General features: G+C 41.9%; 1 protein-coding gene across 1 annotated transcript; it reads left to right on the forward strand.

The window, feature by feature from the left end:
- Positions 1-546: 546 nt before the first annotated feature.
- On the forward strand, positions 547-13,448 carry e2f7 (E2F transcription factor 7). Its single transcript, XM_028571404.1, has 13 exons — positions 547-772; positions 1,378-1,482; positions 1,973-2,281; positions 2,909-3,068; positions 3,348-3,587; positions 5,211-5,366; positions 5,455-5,598; positions 5,785-5,943; positions 6,049-6,130; positions 8,118-8,409; positions 9,015-9,192; positions 10,004-10,392; positions 12,083-13,448. Exons 2-13 carry the CDS (start codon positions 1,387-1,389, stop codon positions 12,236-12,238), a joined length of 2,361 nt encoding a protein of 786 aa, XP_028427205.1. The 5' UTR covers positions 547-772; positions 1,378-1,386; the 3' UTR covers positions 12,239-13,448.
- Positions 13,449-19,819: the final 6,371 nt, after the last annotated feature.

The raw sequence follows: 19,819 nt of genomic DNA on the forward strand, positions 1-19,819 counted from the left end.
GAAATGTCTGCAGTTGTTAAACTGTTTTGCATATTTCTATGATCTGTCAAATATTGTTCAATTGTCTTTTGCACATTCCTGTCTCCCTTGCTTGCTAAGAAAGAAAAAGCACTGAGCATTCATTTTACACCTCTGAATTTCCCATTGCACTGGAAAGGGTTTAGGTAAAAAAAAGAAGAAAAAAAAGAAAAAAAAAGAAAGAAGTGTCAGGCTCCATTTCTGACATTTTAACTCCTGATTTTATCAATGATCAATTAAATGCGTCAGTTGGTCCAAATAAACTACATGAAACTGCAGCCATTTCTGGTGATGTACTAGGAAATAGTTGCAGAGTGAGACCTCTTTTCTTTTTTTCAAATCCCCTCAGACTTTTGGACACAGCGCGCCGGTTGCCCCGCCAACATAACCATGGGCGTGGTCGTTGTCCAAGCCCATTGGTCGAAGCTTCCGAGCACAACAACGCTGACTGGCTGGAGATGAATGACGCACGTATTTACATGGGCGCCGATTGGCTGAAGTGAGCCAGATGCATGAGAGCGCCAGAAAACAAGCTTGAGCGGGTGATGCTGGAGTCTCCCCGGGACAGTGCACAGTTTCCGCTAATCGGACAGGAGTTAGAGGACAGTGTAGGAACACTGAGGAAGACTGCCCGCTAATTTTGAAGAGGGAAATTAGCTGATATGTTAGTCTGAAGAAACTACGCACTGACAAGTCTGTAAAACTGGACACAGAGCCACAGCGGATTATTTCATTCATTCAGCAGCTGAGAAAGGTGAGAATGATGTTTTCCCTCCAGCGGTTTCCTTCTTGCTGTAACACTAGCTACGTTATGGTATGCTGGTCAGCTGACCTAGTAATGTTGGCTAAGTAAGTTAACGTCAGCTAATTAAAGTCAAATTAGCCTTTATGACTATAAATAAATCACAGTAATATAGTTATTTACATGCTGTGCCACACCTAAATGTATGGACTAATTTGATTGAATGTACCCTTTACTAAATTGAGAATGTTAAAACTAGCTACAGCTTATGTTACAACTTAGACTCAGCTTTAAACCTAATTTATTGATGTCATGTAATACATTCAGCTCTCGACTTTATCAGCTACAGCAGTGGGTTTACGTCATGTTAACAATAAACCACACTGTTAATGGACGGGGCTGATAGTTACGTTATAGCCGTTAGCTTGCTAAGGGCTAGCTAGCTAATTAGCAGATGTTCTTTGCGCCAAATTCAGCTGACCACTCTTCCTGAGTTTTCTGTAACGTTACTAGTTGGAAATTCCTTAACTTTAACATTCACCCCGTGAATATATTAGTCGTGTTAACCATTTCTGATTTTCTATATCCATCTGAACCTTTTTTTTTTTGGACCGCAGTTTTCCCAGATGGAAGTTGAATGTCTAACACTGAAAGACCTCACAAGTCCCAGGAAAAGTTTCTCCGTGGAGCCGGAGGAGGATGGGGGCCAAAGTGAACAAAAGGTAATGTGGCCCACTGCTTGATCTTATCTTATCTGTGGTGTAAGCAGTGTAGCAGGTTCGATGTGATGCAACCTAAGGGAGAGTTACAGAGCCGGGCTAACCAGAGACAGATGTTTGGAGTAATGTGGTGGCATCTAAACAATGAGATAAGGGCTAGGCTGGCTTTTGGATTTAGACAGCTAGGTTTCCATGAGAGAAAGTGGGAAAGCATTTTTTGGATTGGAGGGGAAAAACGCCAAACAAGGCCTTGAAGTGTTTCCAAATCAGTGTATTGGCCTTAGGTCACTCTGTCCTTGTATCAACATTTGACCTCCTAAATAAAATCCCTGGATGAAGATGTGGGTTTATACAGCAGCAGGGGAAAGATTTCAAGTGCATAATGGTGCTTTAGAAGGTCCCGTTTTGCTAAAAAATGATTAATGTTGGAAATTTCTGCAGTATAAGCAAAGTTTGAAACCTTAAAATTTTTTAACAATTGTCTACATTATAGGAAAACATCTGCACAGAAAGGAGAAGATCCACACCACTAAAGTCTGCAGAGTCCACCATCCCTGCTTTACTGATAAACAGAAAGGGTGCCACCCCTGACCTGGCCCACATCACCCCCATCAAACACACCGCCCTGGCCGAGCCCTGGACGCCCACGGCCAATCTGAAGATGCTGATCAGTGCCGCAAGCCCAGACATCCGGGACAGAGAGATGAAAAAGGTGCTGTTTAGACCCATAGAGAATGAGAAGGACCAGTCCGCAAGTCCAGACACTGTGGGCGAGGATACAGAGGTGGAAGACTCTTGTCAGGTATGTGAAATAGGAGATTTTAGCACCGGCCAAAGAGGCTAAGAGCTAAAACTATATAACCAAAACCGGTCTCTAAATTAGTCAATGAGGCATTTAATAAGTTGTCAGTTTAGGGCTTCTAAAAATGTCCTATCCTTTATGGCCTTTGGGGAGGAATTGGTTGGACTGCAGTTATTGTTTATTAGTTTGATTAGGGAAATGCTCTCAGAGAAACGCAGTCTTAAAAGTCCAGGGGCTTAACACTTTTTCTCACTAAACTAACGTTAGAAGCTGAATTCTCAAGATGGGGCGTTTTCAAAAGCGCAAATGCAATCACTTATGCCTAATAGAAAAAGTAATATTGTATATAAGTCTAAGTCTAAATCGCTTTGCTTTTTTAATATGATTATTTCTTAAATATGACGTGTGAATTGAATCGTTTTCTAAAGGTGTCCCTAAAGAAGCAGTTTACGGCTCTGAACTGACGTGTGTTAATGTGTATGCCACATAACCCAAAAATGATCACACTATAACTCTAGACGATGATGATGCCAACGCTAGCAGCAAAGTCCTCTTAGCCGGTGTCAAATTCTCTAAATAAGTGGCAAAACACAAGACTGAAAAATATGTGTTTATCTGTCTGTGCAGTTTGAAGCTGTAGAGGAAGAGGAAGACGCTGACAAAAAGCCGAGCAGGAAGCAGAAGAGTCTGGGTCTGCTGTGCCAGAAGTTTCTGGCACTTTATCCTGATTACCCACCGCTACACAGCCCCATCTGGATCTCTCTGGATGAGGTGGCGACCAGTCTTGGTAAGGGGGGATGGACTGTCGTTTTAAACACCTCATGGGAGGGAGACGATAACGGAAGCGTCTGATGTCTGTTCAATGGGCATTATAAAGTTTTTAGGTTATTGGCTTTAGAGATGGTTACTATGGAGACTTTTCCCTACAAAACAGCTGCATTTGGAGCAAAGCTCTTTATTTTATTCATAACTTTCATTCTATTTAAATCAACATTGACCATTTGGTGAGTTTTTATTAAAATGTAAACCTTTTTTTTTCCCTCTACTCTCGCACTGAAATTGTCAGGAGTGGAGCGGCGGCGTATCTACGACATTGTCAACGTGCTCGAGTCTCTCATGATTGTGGGTCGGATAGCCAAAAACAGCTACACCTGGTACGGGCGGCGGCGGCTGGAGGCAACGCTGGAGGAGCTGCAGCAGAGGGGGCGGCAGCAGGGCTACCACCTCCAAATGGAGCTGGCCACCGAAGCCAGGGAGGCTGCACCGGGGCGCAAGGACGATGGAGCGGAAGGAGACGCTAGCAACGGTAATGAACTAAAACCTTTAGTCAAGGGATTCTGGAAAACCATTGACATATATAAAAAGGTCCTAACTTATCCACCAGCTAATTGCCTCATTTCCTTCTACTATCACCTGTGCATGTCTTCACCATTGGCTGCTTTTGACGAGGGGTTGTATGAGGTACTTCTCTATAGTCAGTGTATTAATTACGGTAGATGGAGGTTGGCACGCCCCCCAGTTAAGAGAAGCAGGCAGGAGTACCGACACAGAAGCTAAGCAATGTACTAAAAGTATTTTAAATCACCTAAAAAAGTCCTATCTAAAAATTAGGGTTGGGCATCGTTTGGGTATTAACGATTCTGATTCCGATTCTTGGAGTGGTGTAGTTGAAACAGGTTACATGCTTATTTCACAAATAAGCATGATTCAAAAGGTGGGTTGCAGTTTGACGGGGCTTTTTCAATATAAAATAAAGCCACACTAGAGCGCCGCTTACTGTGCTCCATGGCTGCAACACAACAAGCGCCTGGCCGCTACGGAAACCATAACTTACGCATGTTAAATTTGGAATCCATGATCAGATTTGAAACCAAATCCTCCAAAAAGAAACTATTCCGATGGAATCGCAATTTTTGAAACGATTCCAAGTAGGAATCCGTTCTCGATGCCCAATCCTACTAAAAATCAATATCAGTTTAAGTGTACGCTATATTTAGAATATTTCCACTGCTTTACCTTGCGGTCGAACAGCCCCTTTTCAACGGGGAACCGAAGCAGTTATATCGCTCTCAACACCACCAGACTTTTTTTTTTACCTCACAGGACGCGGGAGGTGCTGGCCTACCGCTGCCTCAATCGTTTGTTTTGTTTGTCACACAATAACACAACCAACTAACCGATTGAAGCAGCGGTAGACCAGCAACGCCAGCGTCCTGAAAGTTTAAATTAGTCTGGTGGCTTTGAAGAGAGCATAGACGTATACAAGAGCTTCAGTTACCTGACCGCAAAGTAAAGCAGTGAAAATATTCTGGCGTGCATACCGCCATCTACTGTAGCTAATACACTGACTATGGAGAAGTACCTCATACAACCCCACTTCAAAAAATCCGAACTATCCCTTTAAGGGTGGTGGTTATAGACTTATAGGATAAGAATCCGTTTAATGCAGCACATGTAAAAATATAAAGTGTGGATTTAATCTCAGGAGCAGCTTCCACCAAATTAACGCTACCACTTAGTCATTCCCTTCAAACCCAAAGGATTGAATACAAGCCTGGTTTCCATAGTGATCCTCCTACAAGCACAGCCGCTTATTAAGAGGGCGTGTATGTGTTGATTTGGCAGCGTGGCATGATAACAGCACTCTTAACAAAGAATAGGCACACAATGTCCATTAATTGGTTAATGTCCGCCAGTTTTGTTGTGACTGCCAAGCAACAAACACCTACAGCTGAAATGGTTTCATTAAGACATCAGCTGCACATTTAAGCATCTATAATCTCATGGTTTTGGATCACATCATTGTTCCTTGCTGCTGCACAATGACCCAATTTTCACTGTTGATTATAAAAAGGTCCTCTTAATTCATATGTAGAGTCCTGTGACTGCAGTACTCTGACATTGTTGGATGTTTCTGTCTTATTTTCAGCTGGTGGCAACAGGAAAGACAAATCCCTGCGCATCATGAGCCAGAAGTTTGTCATGCTGTTCCTGGTGTCCAAAACTCAGACCGTTACTCTGGACGCAGCAGCAAAGATCCTCATCGAGGAGAGTCAGGACTCATCCAGTCACAGCAAGTACAAAAGTAAGAGAGAAAGTACAAAAGAGTATGTCCTAATGTAATACAAAATCCTGTTTCTTTACAAAACTAAACGTCTTCCCTGTATCTTCAGCTAAGGTGCGGCGACTATACGACATCGCAAATGTGCTGACCAGCCTGGGCCTGATAAAGAAGGTCCATGTCCGGGAGGAGAGGGGCAGGAAGCCGGCCTTCAAGTGGCATGGCCCTGTTGAATTCAAAAACTCTGGAAATGCTGGTAAGAATTAAAGAGAAATCTAAAGTAGTTCTGAAACTGCAAAGAACCCTTTCAAAAAGACATCTGGCGGCAGCGATTTTATTTTTGAAAAAAAAAAAAAAAAAAAATGGCAGATTTATTGTTAAAAAAAGGCATTTTTCATTATTGCCCTTATGCTAACTCAATCCTTAACTTCACTATTATCAGCTGGAGAAAATACTGTGAATGTGTCAGCTGTCACCCTGCCCCAGGACTTCAGAAAAGCCAAGATGGCACGGCACGCCTCGTTCAACATTGCACCTAATTCTGTGGCCATACAGCGGCTGGTCAACTCTGCACCCAGCAGTCCACGACGAGACCTTATGGGTAAGAAACTTTTTTTGTTGTTGTCTCTGCCATGGTTTAGTCAGTCAACCAATAGTTTATTGCAGTAGAATGTTTTTATGTCTGATAAATTGTTGTCCCTTGCAGGTCAGCTTAACCAGCCTGTGGATTTCTCCAAAAAGTCTACAAGCAACCATGCAGTGTGCCTGCAGTTTGGAAACAGCACCGAGTGAGTTCATACTAACACACACACACACACATAATCACCCATGCATTCTCTTGGCGTAGATTTATCTGAAGTCATCATCTGAAGTCATCATTTACTGCCAAACAATTTACTGCACACAGTGGCTCTTTTTGCTAACCTTTGCCGAGACAGTCTATCAGTATTACTGTGGAGAATCCACATCAGCTGCCTGTGACAAGGACAGAGGGTCCTGTAGCTGTTAGAGGCTGAAGATAAAGTTAATATTACGAACTGTTCCCGTCTTTAAATTAAGTCTGCTTTCAGATTAAAGCTACACAATTGCATCTGAATGGATAAACAGTGTTTATTGCCACACTAGGCATATCAACCTAGTTATAATATGCCAAGGCTCCATTCACTGAAGCAGTCTCTCATACAGAATATTTCACACACTCACTGCCAGTGTTTACATTGGCTAATGTGGCTGTAGCTTCAGGCTACATGTAACATGCCACTGTGGATATGAATAGTTTTGCTCTCCTATGAATGCATGCGTTGGGTCCAAATAGATACAGTACACAGTGGTTTATGTTAATTTTTATGCTTTGCCTGCTTGTGGCCAAACCGCAGCTGCCTCAGGACTGTTGCCGTTAAGTGTTTTTGGAGGGAGCGAAATAATAGGGCAGAGAAGTGTGTTGAAAATGAAATATTTTAGACATGAAGTTGGGTGAAAATGCACCAGAGGCATTGGTTACCCACGGGATAAGAGTTGGGGGGGTTCATAGCTGGGAAGGGGACGTGGGGGTGGGGGCCAGCTGGCCAAAACATGCAGGGCCGAATCAGTTACAAACTGAGAATTAAAGCTTTAATTCTAATTAGGGGTGGGAACCACAGAGGACTGCATGATACGATAACAGGGCCCACGATACCGATAATATCACGACGCAGCAATTCTGACCTAACACTGTACATCGCTAGACAATCCTTTAATGATACATCATTTGGGGGTGGCAGTAGCTCAGTCTGTAGGGAGTTGGGTTGGGAACCGGAGAGTTGTTGGTTCAGGTCTCCGAACAGACCGAAGTCCAAGTGTGGACTGGTAGCTGGAGAGGTGCCAGTTGGGGTCTCATTTATAAAACTGTGCGTAGGATCCTTACTGTAAGTGTACGTGCGCCCAAAAGCCCAAATTGGTGTACGCCGAAAAAAAGTCAGATTTATTAAACCGTGTGTACACACACCTGTAAGCAATGTTCCCTTTATAAATCACAGATTGACTACAAGTGTGCGTATGACGTGGATCAGCCTCTTATCCCGCCCTGTACACGCCCATTTGTAACAATGTACAATCTTCATGATATGGTGTGAAGAAATGTGCGTGAGGCATTAATACTTAAACATATTAAGAGTAGCCTAATCGTTATTCCCACATGTACTTTTTGCAGTCTGACTTTAGTTCACCACCTCACCATCTGCGTCGCCAATTCCTATTTTGTCTCCAAAATGTGCGTACGCATGGGTCAGAGTTTGCGTGGAAGACTGCACATTCTCCCGTCAAGTTCATCACAATCACAGCCTTTACGTGGGAAGTGGCGTACGCACATTTTAAGCCCCGTACTGTGCGTACGCCACGTTTATAAATGAGACCCCCGGGCACTGCCATGGTGCTCTTGAGCAAGGCACCAAACACCCAACTGCTCAGGGCGCCTGTCCATAGACCGTTTCAGCCCTCCTCACTGACATCTCTCCATTTGTGCATGTATAGGTACTCAGGGCTGTGTGTAATGTGTTCTACAACAGAGGGAAAATATTGGAATTTCCCTTGTGGGATTAATTAAGTATAAATTATTATTATGATGATATCGGTCTGACTGTGAATACAAAAAGCCTGTGAAAAGGTTAAGGGCAGGTTTTGATTCTCGCATCGCACAAAAGGACAATATATTGTCGTATCGATATCAATATCAGTATTTTGTCCTACCCCTAATTCTAATGGCTCATCATTTCTCGCTTCTTTTTCATTTCCCTGCAGTAACCGTCCCATCTGCCAAAGCCTCAGCAGCACGCTGGCTCCGTCCTCCACCCACCCCGCCCTCCTGGCACCTTCTCTCCACCCAGAGCACCCCCACTGCTTGGCCTACCTGCCCAGCCTGTCCCAGCCCTCGGTGGTCATGCTGTACAGGGCGCCAGACCAGCCTGACCAGATGCCTGAAGGTCCGAGATCGCCCCGGCTGGAGTCTGAGGAGGGGAGGAAGAGGAGGAGGGAAGAGGAGGTGACGGTGTTGAAGAAGAAGGGGAGGTCTGGGTTAGAGGAATGTGACCAGGTGTGGTGCTGTTGTTTTAGCATGATGATATGTATGACATTTTTCAAATGTAATTGTTATTGATGGTGGTTCTCTTTTTGGTTAAGCTTGACAGGAAACAGTATAATTATTTTTGGTTCGGTGCAATTTTGCGCCTACAATCGCAAGATCCTGTTAGTAAGTCTAGATAGCAACCGTTAAATTGAAAATATGAAATAATACACGCTTGCTAATGAAGATAACTCATTCCTGGTGCAATTAAAGACTTCTATTAGTAATGTATAGGACATTTGATAATTGGAAAACCCTAGCCATGAATCAGGCTGCACAATCCTAGTAATTGGAAAAGCCCCATTTTTCATGGTAAGATGGTTCTTTATGAAAATTACTTGGCAGAATTTACTCCAATGGTAGGAGGGGAGAGCGTTAAGCAGTGCATTGTTACATGTCATGATAAAAAAAAAAAAAATGTTCATTCAAGATGGATTGCAGACTTCAACTTGTTTGAGGAATTGTGCCTTGCACTGCATCTGATTCACAGCTAAAAACTTGTGGTTCCTTTATTTAAACCACGTCCATCAGCCGGTCCACGTTCATTTATACCCAGTGTTTGTTTTTCCTGCCAGATGGGAGCTGAAGCTCACAGTGAAGCACTAGAGTATTCACAGACGGGTAACACTAGGACTTCCCCCAATCGCCCAGCAGGCCTCTCCACAGAGCGGACGCTGAATGAGTGTCTATGCAGCAACAGCAGCAGCGAGCCGGCCCAGCCATCACACTACCTCTATGTACCCAACAACGCAGGTAGATACACTTCTATATCCACTACACTATACTCTCTGCAATCAAGAAATCAAGAATGGCTGAACTAGTGCGTTTGTCTGTCGCCTCCCTTAGCGGGCATTCACACAGCCTGCGTCGGCCGTTTAGGCTGCGGACACGTGTCCTTGTGTTTGAGGCAGTGTGAGAGTCCCGTTCAGTAAACGGGAGACATCACGGCCTCCGTCGCTGCCACAAGAACGTTTTTAAAAACACTGCCCAGGAGTTTGTGTGAAAGCAGAATATTTTCCAAACAACAAAGCACAGTCCGTCTGTCTCGCTGGTCTCTTTTCTTTCTCCGTGAAGCTGCCTTCAAGGCACGGCCGCAAACGTTGAGATCTTTAAACGACCGGACGAAAAACTAACTGCAATATCAAGTCTACTTGTGCTACATTGGTGGATTAAAGAACACAACAGGACGTCACACAGAAATGGGCTGGTTCATTGACACACACACACACACACACACACACACACACACACACACACACACACACACACACACACACACACACACACACACACACACACACACACACACACACACACACAGTCTGAACGCAGCCTTACACTGTTCTCTCAAGTGTCAACTGTCTATTCATGGTAAACACTCGATTCGATAGCTGCAACCATCAGGGGAGAAAAGATTGTTATAATTTCCCATTGATTTATCAGATATTAGTCACAGGTCCGAACAGAACCGCCACTCGGTCCAGGCCGTGATCTGCCCGATGCAGTCCAATTTATAAAAAAAAAAAAAAACTCTTACCATTTTCTCGTGATGTTTCTTCTCTAGATCTAAATAGCCTCAACTTCCTCCTCTCTGGCGGCCAGCCACCAGCCGGCCTAGCACTTCCTCCCAGCAGTGTTCCCACCCTGGCGCTGCCCTACGTCCTGGTTCCCTCGGCAGCACTCTCCCACTACCCCCTGGTGGCCAGCGCTCTACAACAGCAAGGCCCCGAGGCCCATAACAACCTGAGCTTTAGCCTGCCTGCTGTGATGTCCCCTGCCCACTTTATGGTGGGGGCGGCGCCGTACGGCCGGTCAGCAGCATCAGAGATCAGCACGTCACCCGTTTCATCACCGTCCACTCCAGAACAGAGCCGGCTGTACGGATCAGCAGGCGCTCCACAGTCTCCCTCAGCGCCACGTCAGACAGTCAGCATCACCACACCAGAACCACTGGTAAGAACTGTTGCGCGCGCGCACACACACACACACACACACACACACACACACACACACACACACACACACACACACACACACACACACACACACACACACACACACACACACACACACACACACACCATTTGCCTTCATAATGTTACATGACCTTTCTGGTACCAGGCACTTGCAAAATGCCACAACCCAGCTTGACATGAGAGTAAGTGTGGCATCTGTTTTGTGGAAGGTTTCTCCTCATTTACTCATTTAGACACTTACTCATTTAGCGGTTCAAGTTGATTAATCTCCCAGTTGTTGAATAGGGATTAATGTTCTTGTCTGCAAAGCCTAACACAGTCTGCTGGCATTGCCATTTTCAAATGGGGTCGTTTTTAGACAACCTGCTGAGGCGGATGGCTGGAAGGCTAATTAATGCAGCATTAGAAACAATGTGACGAGTCAATGGCCGTGTTGTAATGAGGCATAAATCAGGGGTGGCCTGTCTTCCCTCCCCCCCACACTTTCACTTTTAATATGGGCAAAGTGGTACCTTCATGAAAAGGTCCAGGTGTTAGATACTAGTAGGGCTGGGTTTTAAAAAATATTTTTTTCCCGATTCTAATCGAACATTAGGCATCTATTCTAGTATTGTCTGGTTATGTTATGGTGGTCCGGTGACAGTTGTGAGCTGGGACTAGAGATTGTCCGAAACGCTGGTATCGGGAAGTACTGGAGTTTATGCACCGATCAGATACCAAGAAAATCTACGTTAAAGTAGTTTATTTATGTTCTTTTTCCATTATAACTGACTGTCAAACTGGAGAATAAAAGAAAGTTCTGCGTTTGTTCACGTTTCACAAAGAGTTTAACCTGAGCCAGACCGACAACAAAGATAGAAATCGGATAACATCCATACAGGGATAGTAGTATACAGCTGTTAAAACATAATAAAATATATGACACACTGGTATCGGATCGGTACTCGGTATCGGCCGATACGCAAGTTCAGGTATCGGAATCGGGAAGCAAAAAATGGTATCGGGCCATCTGTAGCCGGGACCACTTTTGCCCATTTGGAGAATTCAGAGAAGCTCAAAGTTTTGAGATTTGATAGGGGTGGGAAAAAATAAATAAAATAAAAATCGATACAGCATAGTATCACAATATTTTCCGTGGCAATACTGTATCGATACAGACGCCAAGTATCGATCTATTATATGTGTTTGTCTGCTTGACAATCCCATTTTGCAGCAATAAATGTAAAGTGAGATGAACAAACAGAAATGTATCGGTTTAGATAAAACAGATGTTGACAAAGGGGACATAATTTGAAGTTGGGAAAAATTTGAAGTTAGAAAAAAGGTAATACATTGCAATGTATTGCAGAATATTGCAATATCTTTAAAATTGCAATAATATTGTATCGTGATGATATCGTATCGTGAGGCCTCTGGTGATTCCCACCCCTATTTGATAGTCCGATGATGAGCAGCAACCTTTTTAACAACAAACCTAATTCACAACTTATTCACGTCATCCGCAGGTTTGGTCCGTAATTGGTTTTTTATCAAGTCATCCATAAAAAGAGTGACAGATTTTTTTTTTTTTTTCCATCGGAGAGTCTCCAAAAAACTAATCCCTGCAGCGTGTGTGCAGGATTCTGTGTAAATGTTCTTCAATCTTACATCCCTCTCTACCTTCGCAGACTCCGCACACACCGAAGGAAACCACACCCTCTGCCTCTAAGGCTTTCTTCCAGACCCCGGGCACACTGGGAAGCGTAGTCAGCGCTGCACCAGCAGGCCGAAGAAGAGGCTCGGCACAGAGGAGACTGGACATCGGCCACCCGCCAACCAGTTAGACACGCGAGGAGATGGAATAGGTGGCTGACGTGCTGTTTGAACACTTAGGTGTTGATCCTAAAAGTGAAAAAATGGTTTCATACCACTGGTGCTTTGTTAGTTTATTATTTAATTAATGAATTAATGCAAAATGCAGCAATAAAGGTTTTAGTAAGACACCGTTTACAAGACCTAAAATTAACTATTAAATACAATACATAAAATACAAAACTTTTTTTTTTGGAATGCAAAGATTATAAGATTTGACATTTTGCTAAATTATAATTATTACCAATTGGTGGGTACCTCATTCTTCAGTGAAACTCTTTCGTTATTGGTCATTATGTTCAAACGGTCCAAATGTGCCTCCTGGTTCAATTATGGGATGCCAGAGTGAATGAGTGAAGCCGTATTGCCAATGCCACAGTGCCCTCCTGTGGTGGGAGTCGGCCACTGCTGTATTTTGTATTTGAGCCTTAGTTTCCCATCCCAGACATGATCACGCTACCTAATTCCCCAAACCTTGTGTATTAAAGCCCAATCGCTATTTATATTTTAGCTAATATATGTTGATTACAGGGACTGTAATGGAACATTAACTGTTTTTTAGCACTAAGTATCTTTAGTTTTGAAGTGATTGTCATTAGTTGGCCCCTTCAGGTTTTGTTACATTATCAAAGTGTAATGAGAAATCTTTTAGTGCCCATTCACATTAGCACAGTATCAGACAATCCTCTCGGCTCATTTCGGACATTACTGTAAGGAGAAAATCACTAAAGCCTTAAAATGTTTACAGCCAGCCAAGAAGTTCAAGGAACAGTTCTTGGACTTATTGATGCACAGCAGATGCATTCATGTACTGGTGCTTGGTATGTTTTCACTGTGTATCTGCAACCATGGTGCTTAATGGTTAAACACCAAACCCTTTAGCTCTGTTACTGACGGACTGTCCTTTAGACAATGTGACGTGACAATGCTCTCAGGTACTTGAATACTTGGATTTTGGAGAAATGTCAGAGTACTGTAAAGCTTTTTTTTTTAATCCTTATTATATCAGGGAAAAGTAGACTGAGCTATCATTCATACAGTCGGACACATTTGGGAGACACCCAGTATGACAACAACTCGCTGTTGGCGGGTGCAGTTGGGGGGTAAGTAGTCTCGCTTTGCCAGACCCTCCTCCAAAGCGCGCTGAAGGAAGGTCTGGCTACTCCACATAGCATTCGGGGATGCGAGGAAAACGTGCTCTGGTTCAATGGCATTTCTTTAAACCAATCCGAAATGTCATGGGCGGTGCTAAACTGCGTGCGAGAGAAAACTCAGATTGCACACAGTCTAGCTAGCTGTCTGGATTTACCCTGCAGAGATCTGAGAAGCAGTTAACCATAGTCCTCACAAATCCACCGGATTTAAAATCCAACACAAAGAAAGCAGAAGGAAACAGAAAAGACACGCATCCGGCAGAATCTCCTGCAGCACTGGCGCAATCCTGGAAGTGGAAGACGAAGGATATAGACTAGGGGTTAAGTGCCTTACTTAAAGGTGCCTTACTTAAAAGGCACCTTGCTGAGAGAAAAGAGTTGTTGCCTCAGTACAGACTTTCTCAGGTTGTCCAGGAATTTGTATCAACAGCCATTGAGTCGTTAGCCCATTAACTTGCCCTCCAGAAAACCCACCCAAAATATTGGTGCTTTGTACGGAAATCAGTTAAACTCAGCTATGTCACACCAAAGGGTGCACAAAGGTTCCACTCTGACCAGTGGATGTGTGTTCATTAATGTACAGTTGTATGTCTAAATATGTTTGTACATTGTATTCATAGTGTCATTCATACTTTCACGTGCAGAATGTTAAAGGCTGCTTTAATGCATTTCAAATAATGATTATCGCACTGCTATTTTTAGTAGTTGTGTCTGCTGATCTAACTTTTACAAAACATGGAGCTGTTGCTTCACTGTAGCTCTGCTCTCTGTAGTTATGGGCCAAACTCTTCTTGCCTGTACGACTTTATAAACTTTCATAAAATAAAAGTATGACACTGACCAGCTTCATCATGTGTGTGAATTTGGGACTTAATTTTTTTTTTAAAGGAATATAATCCTGGATTATTTTGGGGGGCTTTTTCCCTTCATTTGTAGTGACAGTGGATAGACAAGGTAGGGAGAGAGATCGAGGACGACACGCAGCAAAGGGCTGCAGGTCATATTGGAACCCAGGCCTCTGCATTTTTAATGATAAAACAGTCTCCCTGTTTTAACTTCAGCTGAAATAAAAAAACAAATTATTTAGGATTAATTATGCTATTAAATTGGGTATTTTTAACACTAAATGGCAACCATAATGTTGACAGATTTACAGATGGCTTCAGTTTACCAATTTACAAATGTACAGATGCCACCAATAATTCAGAGTCCAATTCAGAATGGCCCAGCAGATGGAAGCAAGCCATGCTAATGTGGTCAGATGACACTCTTCATCTGTAACAATTCCTGTCACTGAACTGGGCGGTGTTGTACACATTAAAACGCTAAGATTGGAACTAATGGTCTGAGTGAAGCCACAGCGTTAAAAAGGGAAAAAGCAGAAAGGTGGTTGAAATTTCAAATTACACATGCAGCAAATGCATCGGTGCGCAGAGGTTAAATTCTTACTTATTACGAATTAAATTCCATTGGGGGAGAAACGCATTCAACACAGTCAAGTGTTGTCTCCGGGTCAGATCAGGCTGATTGAGTCACACTTAAAAAATACACAAACACCATCTGTGTGAGGACATCTGATCTAAGCTTTTATATCAGCACTAAAACTGAGCTGAGGGAGCTGCCAATAGATGTGTTTGGCATTTAGGACACTAAATCTTAGCAGATGGGACAATTAACTTTTTATAGACAGATAGTTTAGCCAAGTATCAGCGGTGGCCAAACACACTTCAATGAAAACACACAGAGACAAAGCAGACCAATTCACTTTTAACTATACACCACTACTACTGGTATTTCCCTCCACCGTGATACTGCTACTGTGTCTACTACTATGACAAGTTACAGCTATTACTACTACTACAATACATGCTATTGCTACTACTGCATCATGCTAACATATATAAATGTTATAGGGTGAAAGCTTTTTAGTAGGGATCGACCAATAGTTTTTCAAGGCCGATATCGATTATTAGTAGTTTAATGAAACCGATATTTGAATTAATAAATGAAAATCTTCAAAGTCAAAATTAAGATTTTGGTAGGTTACAAACCCCAACACAAAATTTTGTTTAAATGTTTTAAGAAATGATTTAATAAATGAGAAACTTTCAACATAATACACAGTAACAGTCAGATAGTGCTGGCATACTATGTTCCTATACAATGTACAGAGGGTCACATAGATAAATATGTCATTTTGTGTCCCCACTAAACTTTAGAGCCGTGGTTCTCAACGTGGGGGTCGGGACCCCCAAGGGGGTTGCGAGATCATTTCTTGGGGTCGCCAGATGGTTAGGGAGAAAAAGGAAAAAAAAGAAATTACATATTCTAGACTGGGGAATGGCTTTTTACATCACTGTGTGAGTTTGGTACATTTCATGTGTTATATGCAGAGCTTCATTTGTAAATCAGGAGGTCAAAAATTCTGGTATTGGTAAGTAGCCTACTCTAGTTTAAGCACCGATCCAGTACCACATAATTTAGACCCAAAGAAAATCTACTTTATGTTCTTTTTCAGTTGTGATTGACGGTCAGACTGGATAATAAAAAATAAAAGAATTTATTTATTTCTTCTTCAGTATCAATTTACATGTACAATTGACAATTAATACATCTATCATTATGGATCAGATCATTGGGAATTGGCTAAAAATGAAATGAAAACAGTCTAAAACAGCCCCTATTTGGAATCATTCAGATAACATTAATTATAACCAATTATATTTTGTACAATTATTCTAAAGTCTAAAACATCTTATCTCAGAAGGTTTGTGTCACTTTCTGTAGTGCAGTCATAGGATCTAAGACCTCTCAATACCTTGTATTCTTAAGTTTTAAGTAGGAGTAAAAATTAAAGATGTTCACTTGTATCTGCACAAGTTAAACGGTCATTTTTAACAACTTGATAAATAAAGTTCCAGATCCTTCACCCTAGATACAACCAGACCCTGGTAATGAAAAAGTGTGCCAAGTTTGACCATAGACCATAGTCCATGAAGCCTGAGGGAACATTCAGATTCTTTCTTTGGGGAACTGTATCACAAGCCGATAGTTCCTTTGGTTACTAGTATTGCCCAACTTCCTGTTATCACACAAAACCTATTTTAGCCCAGTCTCTTTCTTATTTTGGAGTCATAAACACTGACCTTAACTGAAGCTTGAGAGGCCTGCACTTCTTTAAATGTTCTTCTGGGCTCTGCTGAGACTTCCTTGAGTTGTCTCTGCATTCTTGAAGAACTCCTGGGAACATTCCCTACTGTTGAGAGTTTCCCTTTAGCTCATAACAGCTCTCACTGTGATTCTGTGCACTGTCCTTTAGAAATGGCTTTGTAACCATTTCTAGATCGATATAAAACATACTCCTTTCTCATTTCCTTCGGAATTTCTTCTAATAGAGGCATTCTCTGACTGTAGGAACTTTGTGGGGACTGCTTCACTGTCGGTGGAAAAGAGGAAATGGTTCAGACTGAGCATGGCTGGCTGCAATCAAGCCCTGGCTGTGTTCAATCAGCTGAATGCAATCAGCAATCAAATTAGGTTAATTGGCTGATGGAGAAAGGGGCAAGGCCCTTTTTACATGAGCGAGGCAGGTTTTAAACTTAACCCTTGTGTTGTCCTCCCGGGTCAAAATTAACACTTTTTTAGACACTGTTTTTACAAGGGGGTTTTCTCTACATTTTTGCGCTTTTTTCCACTACCATTAGTATATTCACCACTAGAACCAAGTTATTTACACTAGTTTTACACTTATTTGGGGAATTCATGGTCAATAAACCCAATTTATATGAAATTAAATGTAAAAATGTTTGATGTTAGAAAACAGCAGAAACTGTGAATGATTGTGACTAATAGTTAACATCAGAGGAATGCAGGTAATGGATAATACTAGACATGTCAGAGTTTAGTCAGGATAATGCTATAAAATCGAATAAAACACCCACAATTCAATGAAAGTAGAGATCTGATCCTTAATTTCACACAATTTGGTTGAAAGAAACCCAAATTTCTGATATAGAAACTTTCGAAACGGGTCAAATTAGTAAACAGAATAGTAAAATGAGATAACAAGATTCCCTTTGTCTAATGCACTTTTTGTCAATATATCTAATACTATTAATTGTAAAAAATATACAGTACAGTAGAGAAAACAGTGTTTATTCATATGACTTAATTTCATGGCCAACAATTACCATCGCATATATTTCCCAGCTATTGTAATTATTAAGTTAAGTCATAACCATTGGCCTTCCTTGTCATCATCCATTTGAAAAAGAATAATGCTGAAATGAACAATCAATCTGAAGATGAACATGAAGCTGATTTAATATCTTCTATCAAGCGCTCTATTGTTTAAAAACAAACAGCATCATTAAAAAATAAATGAAGCTGAGGTTAGTTGGCAACAGTGCAGATATTCTAACAGTAGGAGACTTGGATCAATGACACATGTTGGTTTCACTGAACGTCTGATTTACTGCGTCTCTGTGTACATTAAAGTCTTTAATTAGGCATAACTCAGGCCTGCCCTCCTTAAAAGGGGATCAATTTATGGTTTAACCTTTTAATTAAAATTGAATTAATCGTGCCAGTCTGCTCCCAGTGTCGCCATTCAGTTCCAGTGTGGTGAGACTGGCAGGAATGCCATGAGAAAGGCCATGAAACTAAAGGTCACAGGTTTCATAACCAGCAGAGTTTATGTGGTATGGGATGTTTTTTAAATTGTGTTGAGTCCGTGCTTTCTCTGTCATCGTGTGGCCCCAAAAACAGTGTCAGCCCAAAGCTTTAAAATGTAAAACATGGCTTCTTTCTGTCACTTCTATAAAAACATTTACTTTAATATTAAAGGTCCCATATTGTAAAAAGTAAAGTTGTGTATTATAAAGCAGGTGGAGGTGCACTATAAATTCTGTGAAAGTATCAAAACACTCTCGGTTGTGATGTCAAAACTATACTAAACTGTATATAGGTAGAAAGTGGCGCTACAGTGCCGTTACATTCATTCCCCGGCTGCAATGATGGTGTGGAAACTCCGAGAGCAGAGGTGCAGAAGATCCGGAAACGATGAACGGTGACTATGCATTTTCCAGCTGATCCAAGAGGCTTTTTAAATACTTTATTTAGTTTAAGAGATTTTCCTCAACACATAAGTAAACACTTCATCCTTCAGTTTATCACAAACATTCAACAACAACACATCTAGAGATACTTGTGGTCTGAATACTAACTAAAGCTGTAAAATAAGTGTAGTGGAGTTAAAAAGTACAATATTTCCCTCTGATATATAGTGGAGTAGAAGTATGAAGTTGCATAAAATGGAAATACCCAAGTAAAGTACAAGTAGTATAGTTACAATGTCAATCCTAACCCCTCTTTTGGGCTTTTTCTGTTCTACTAACATTTCTTCTGCTTGCAAGCGAACCCAAAAAGCCCTCATTTATTACATAGTGTGTCCAGGAGGGAGCAGGATAGCTGCAGGTTTGGACAGGCATTTGCAGTATTTCGCATTTGTATACATATACATATAGATACACACTGCTGCCCAAGAAAAGAAAAGTGTAAACACTGGTGGGTATTTGTATGAGTCTACTGTCTCCACCTCACTTCCTGTAATCCTGACAGGACAGACAAGTCCCCTTTCCCTGGAGAAATCCACAACAGCTTCTTGAGTTTTATACACATTAAGCACAAGAAAGATGCACTCACGCCACGCCGCCCAATCAGTGCTCCTGTACTCTCCATCAGCTCGAGCACCATCAGAAGGTGAGTCCTTGAGTCTTTTAGGCTGGCCTGCCAAAACTCCAAAGTGCTTTAAGTGCTATAAAGGCAATCTTCTTTCATTACATTTGAAGTCAAAGCCATTGGTCCAAAATCTTCATCCTTTTTGTTACAGGAGTAATACACCACATGATCATTAAAGGTTTTGTGTTACCTACAGTAATTCAGTGATTCACAAACTTTTTAACATCAAGGACCCCTTAACTGAAACAAATTAGACCACTGACCCCCGTTTGATAAGATTTAGTCCCAGGGTTCCCATCTGATAGGATTCTTTGGTTTAGATATGTTTTTCTTTTTACAGAAAGTGTATAAAAACCCATGACCAAAATAGTCATACATCTGGCATTGTGTTACTTATGGATGGAATTATAGTGAAAATAAATGTGTCTCCTTTTTGCTGGAGCCCCAGGAACTCCCCCAAGTACCCCTGGGTGTCCCCGAACCCCACTTTGGTAACCACTGACCTATTTAATTCCCCAGGACAGTGTAGACAGAAGACTAATTCAACACTCCTCACATGATCTGCCCATATAATCCTTTACAACAATCAAGGCTGCTACTGTACACGTTTCTATGGCAATGTGAATGTATTTGAAATTTGCAAGTTAAAAACTTAATTAC

Source organism: Perca flavescens, chromosome 23, assembly GCF_004354835.1.
Source record: "Perca flavescens isolate YP-PL-M2 chromosome 23, PFLA_1.0, whole genome shotgun sequence".
Lineage (NCBI taxonomy): Eukaryota > Metazoa > Chordata > Actinopteri > Perciformes > Percidae > Perca > Perca flavescens.

What these genes read in the sequence shown, in the direction of transcription:
- e2f7 (XM_028571404.1), top strand. Translation starts at nt 1,387, where the DNA reads ATGGAAGTTGAATGTCTAACACTGAAAGACCTCACAAGTCCCAGGAAA. An exon ending in AGGTGGAAGACTCTTGTCAG is followed by an intron (nt 2,282 to 2,908) that starts GTATGTGAAATA and finishes CTGTCTGTGCAG; the next exon opens with TTTGAAGCTGTAGAGGAAGA. An exon ending in TCACCACACCAGAACCACTG is followed by an intron (nt 10,393 to 12,082) that starts GTAAGAACTGTT and finishes CTACCTTCGCAG; the next exon opens with ACTCCGCACACACCGAAGGA.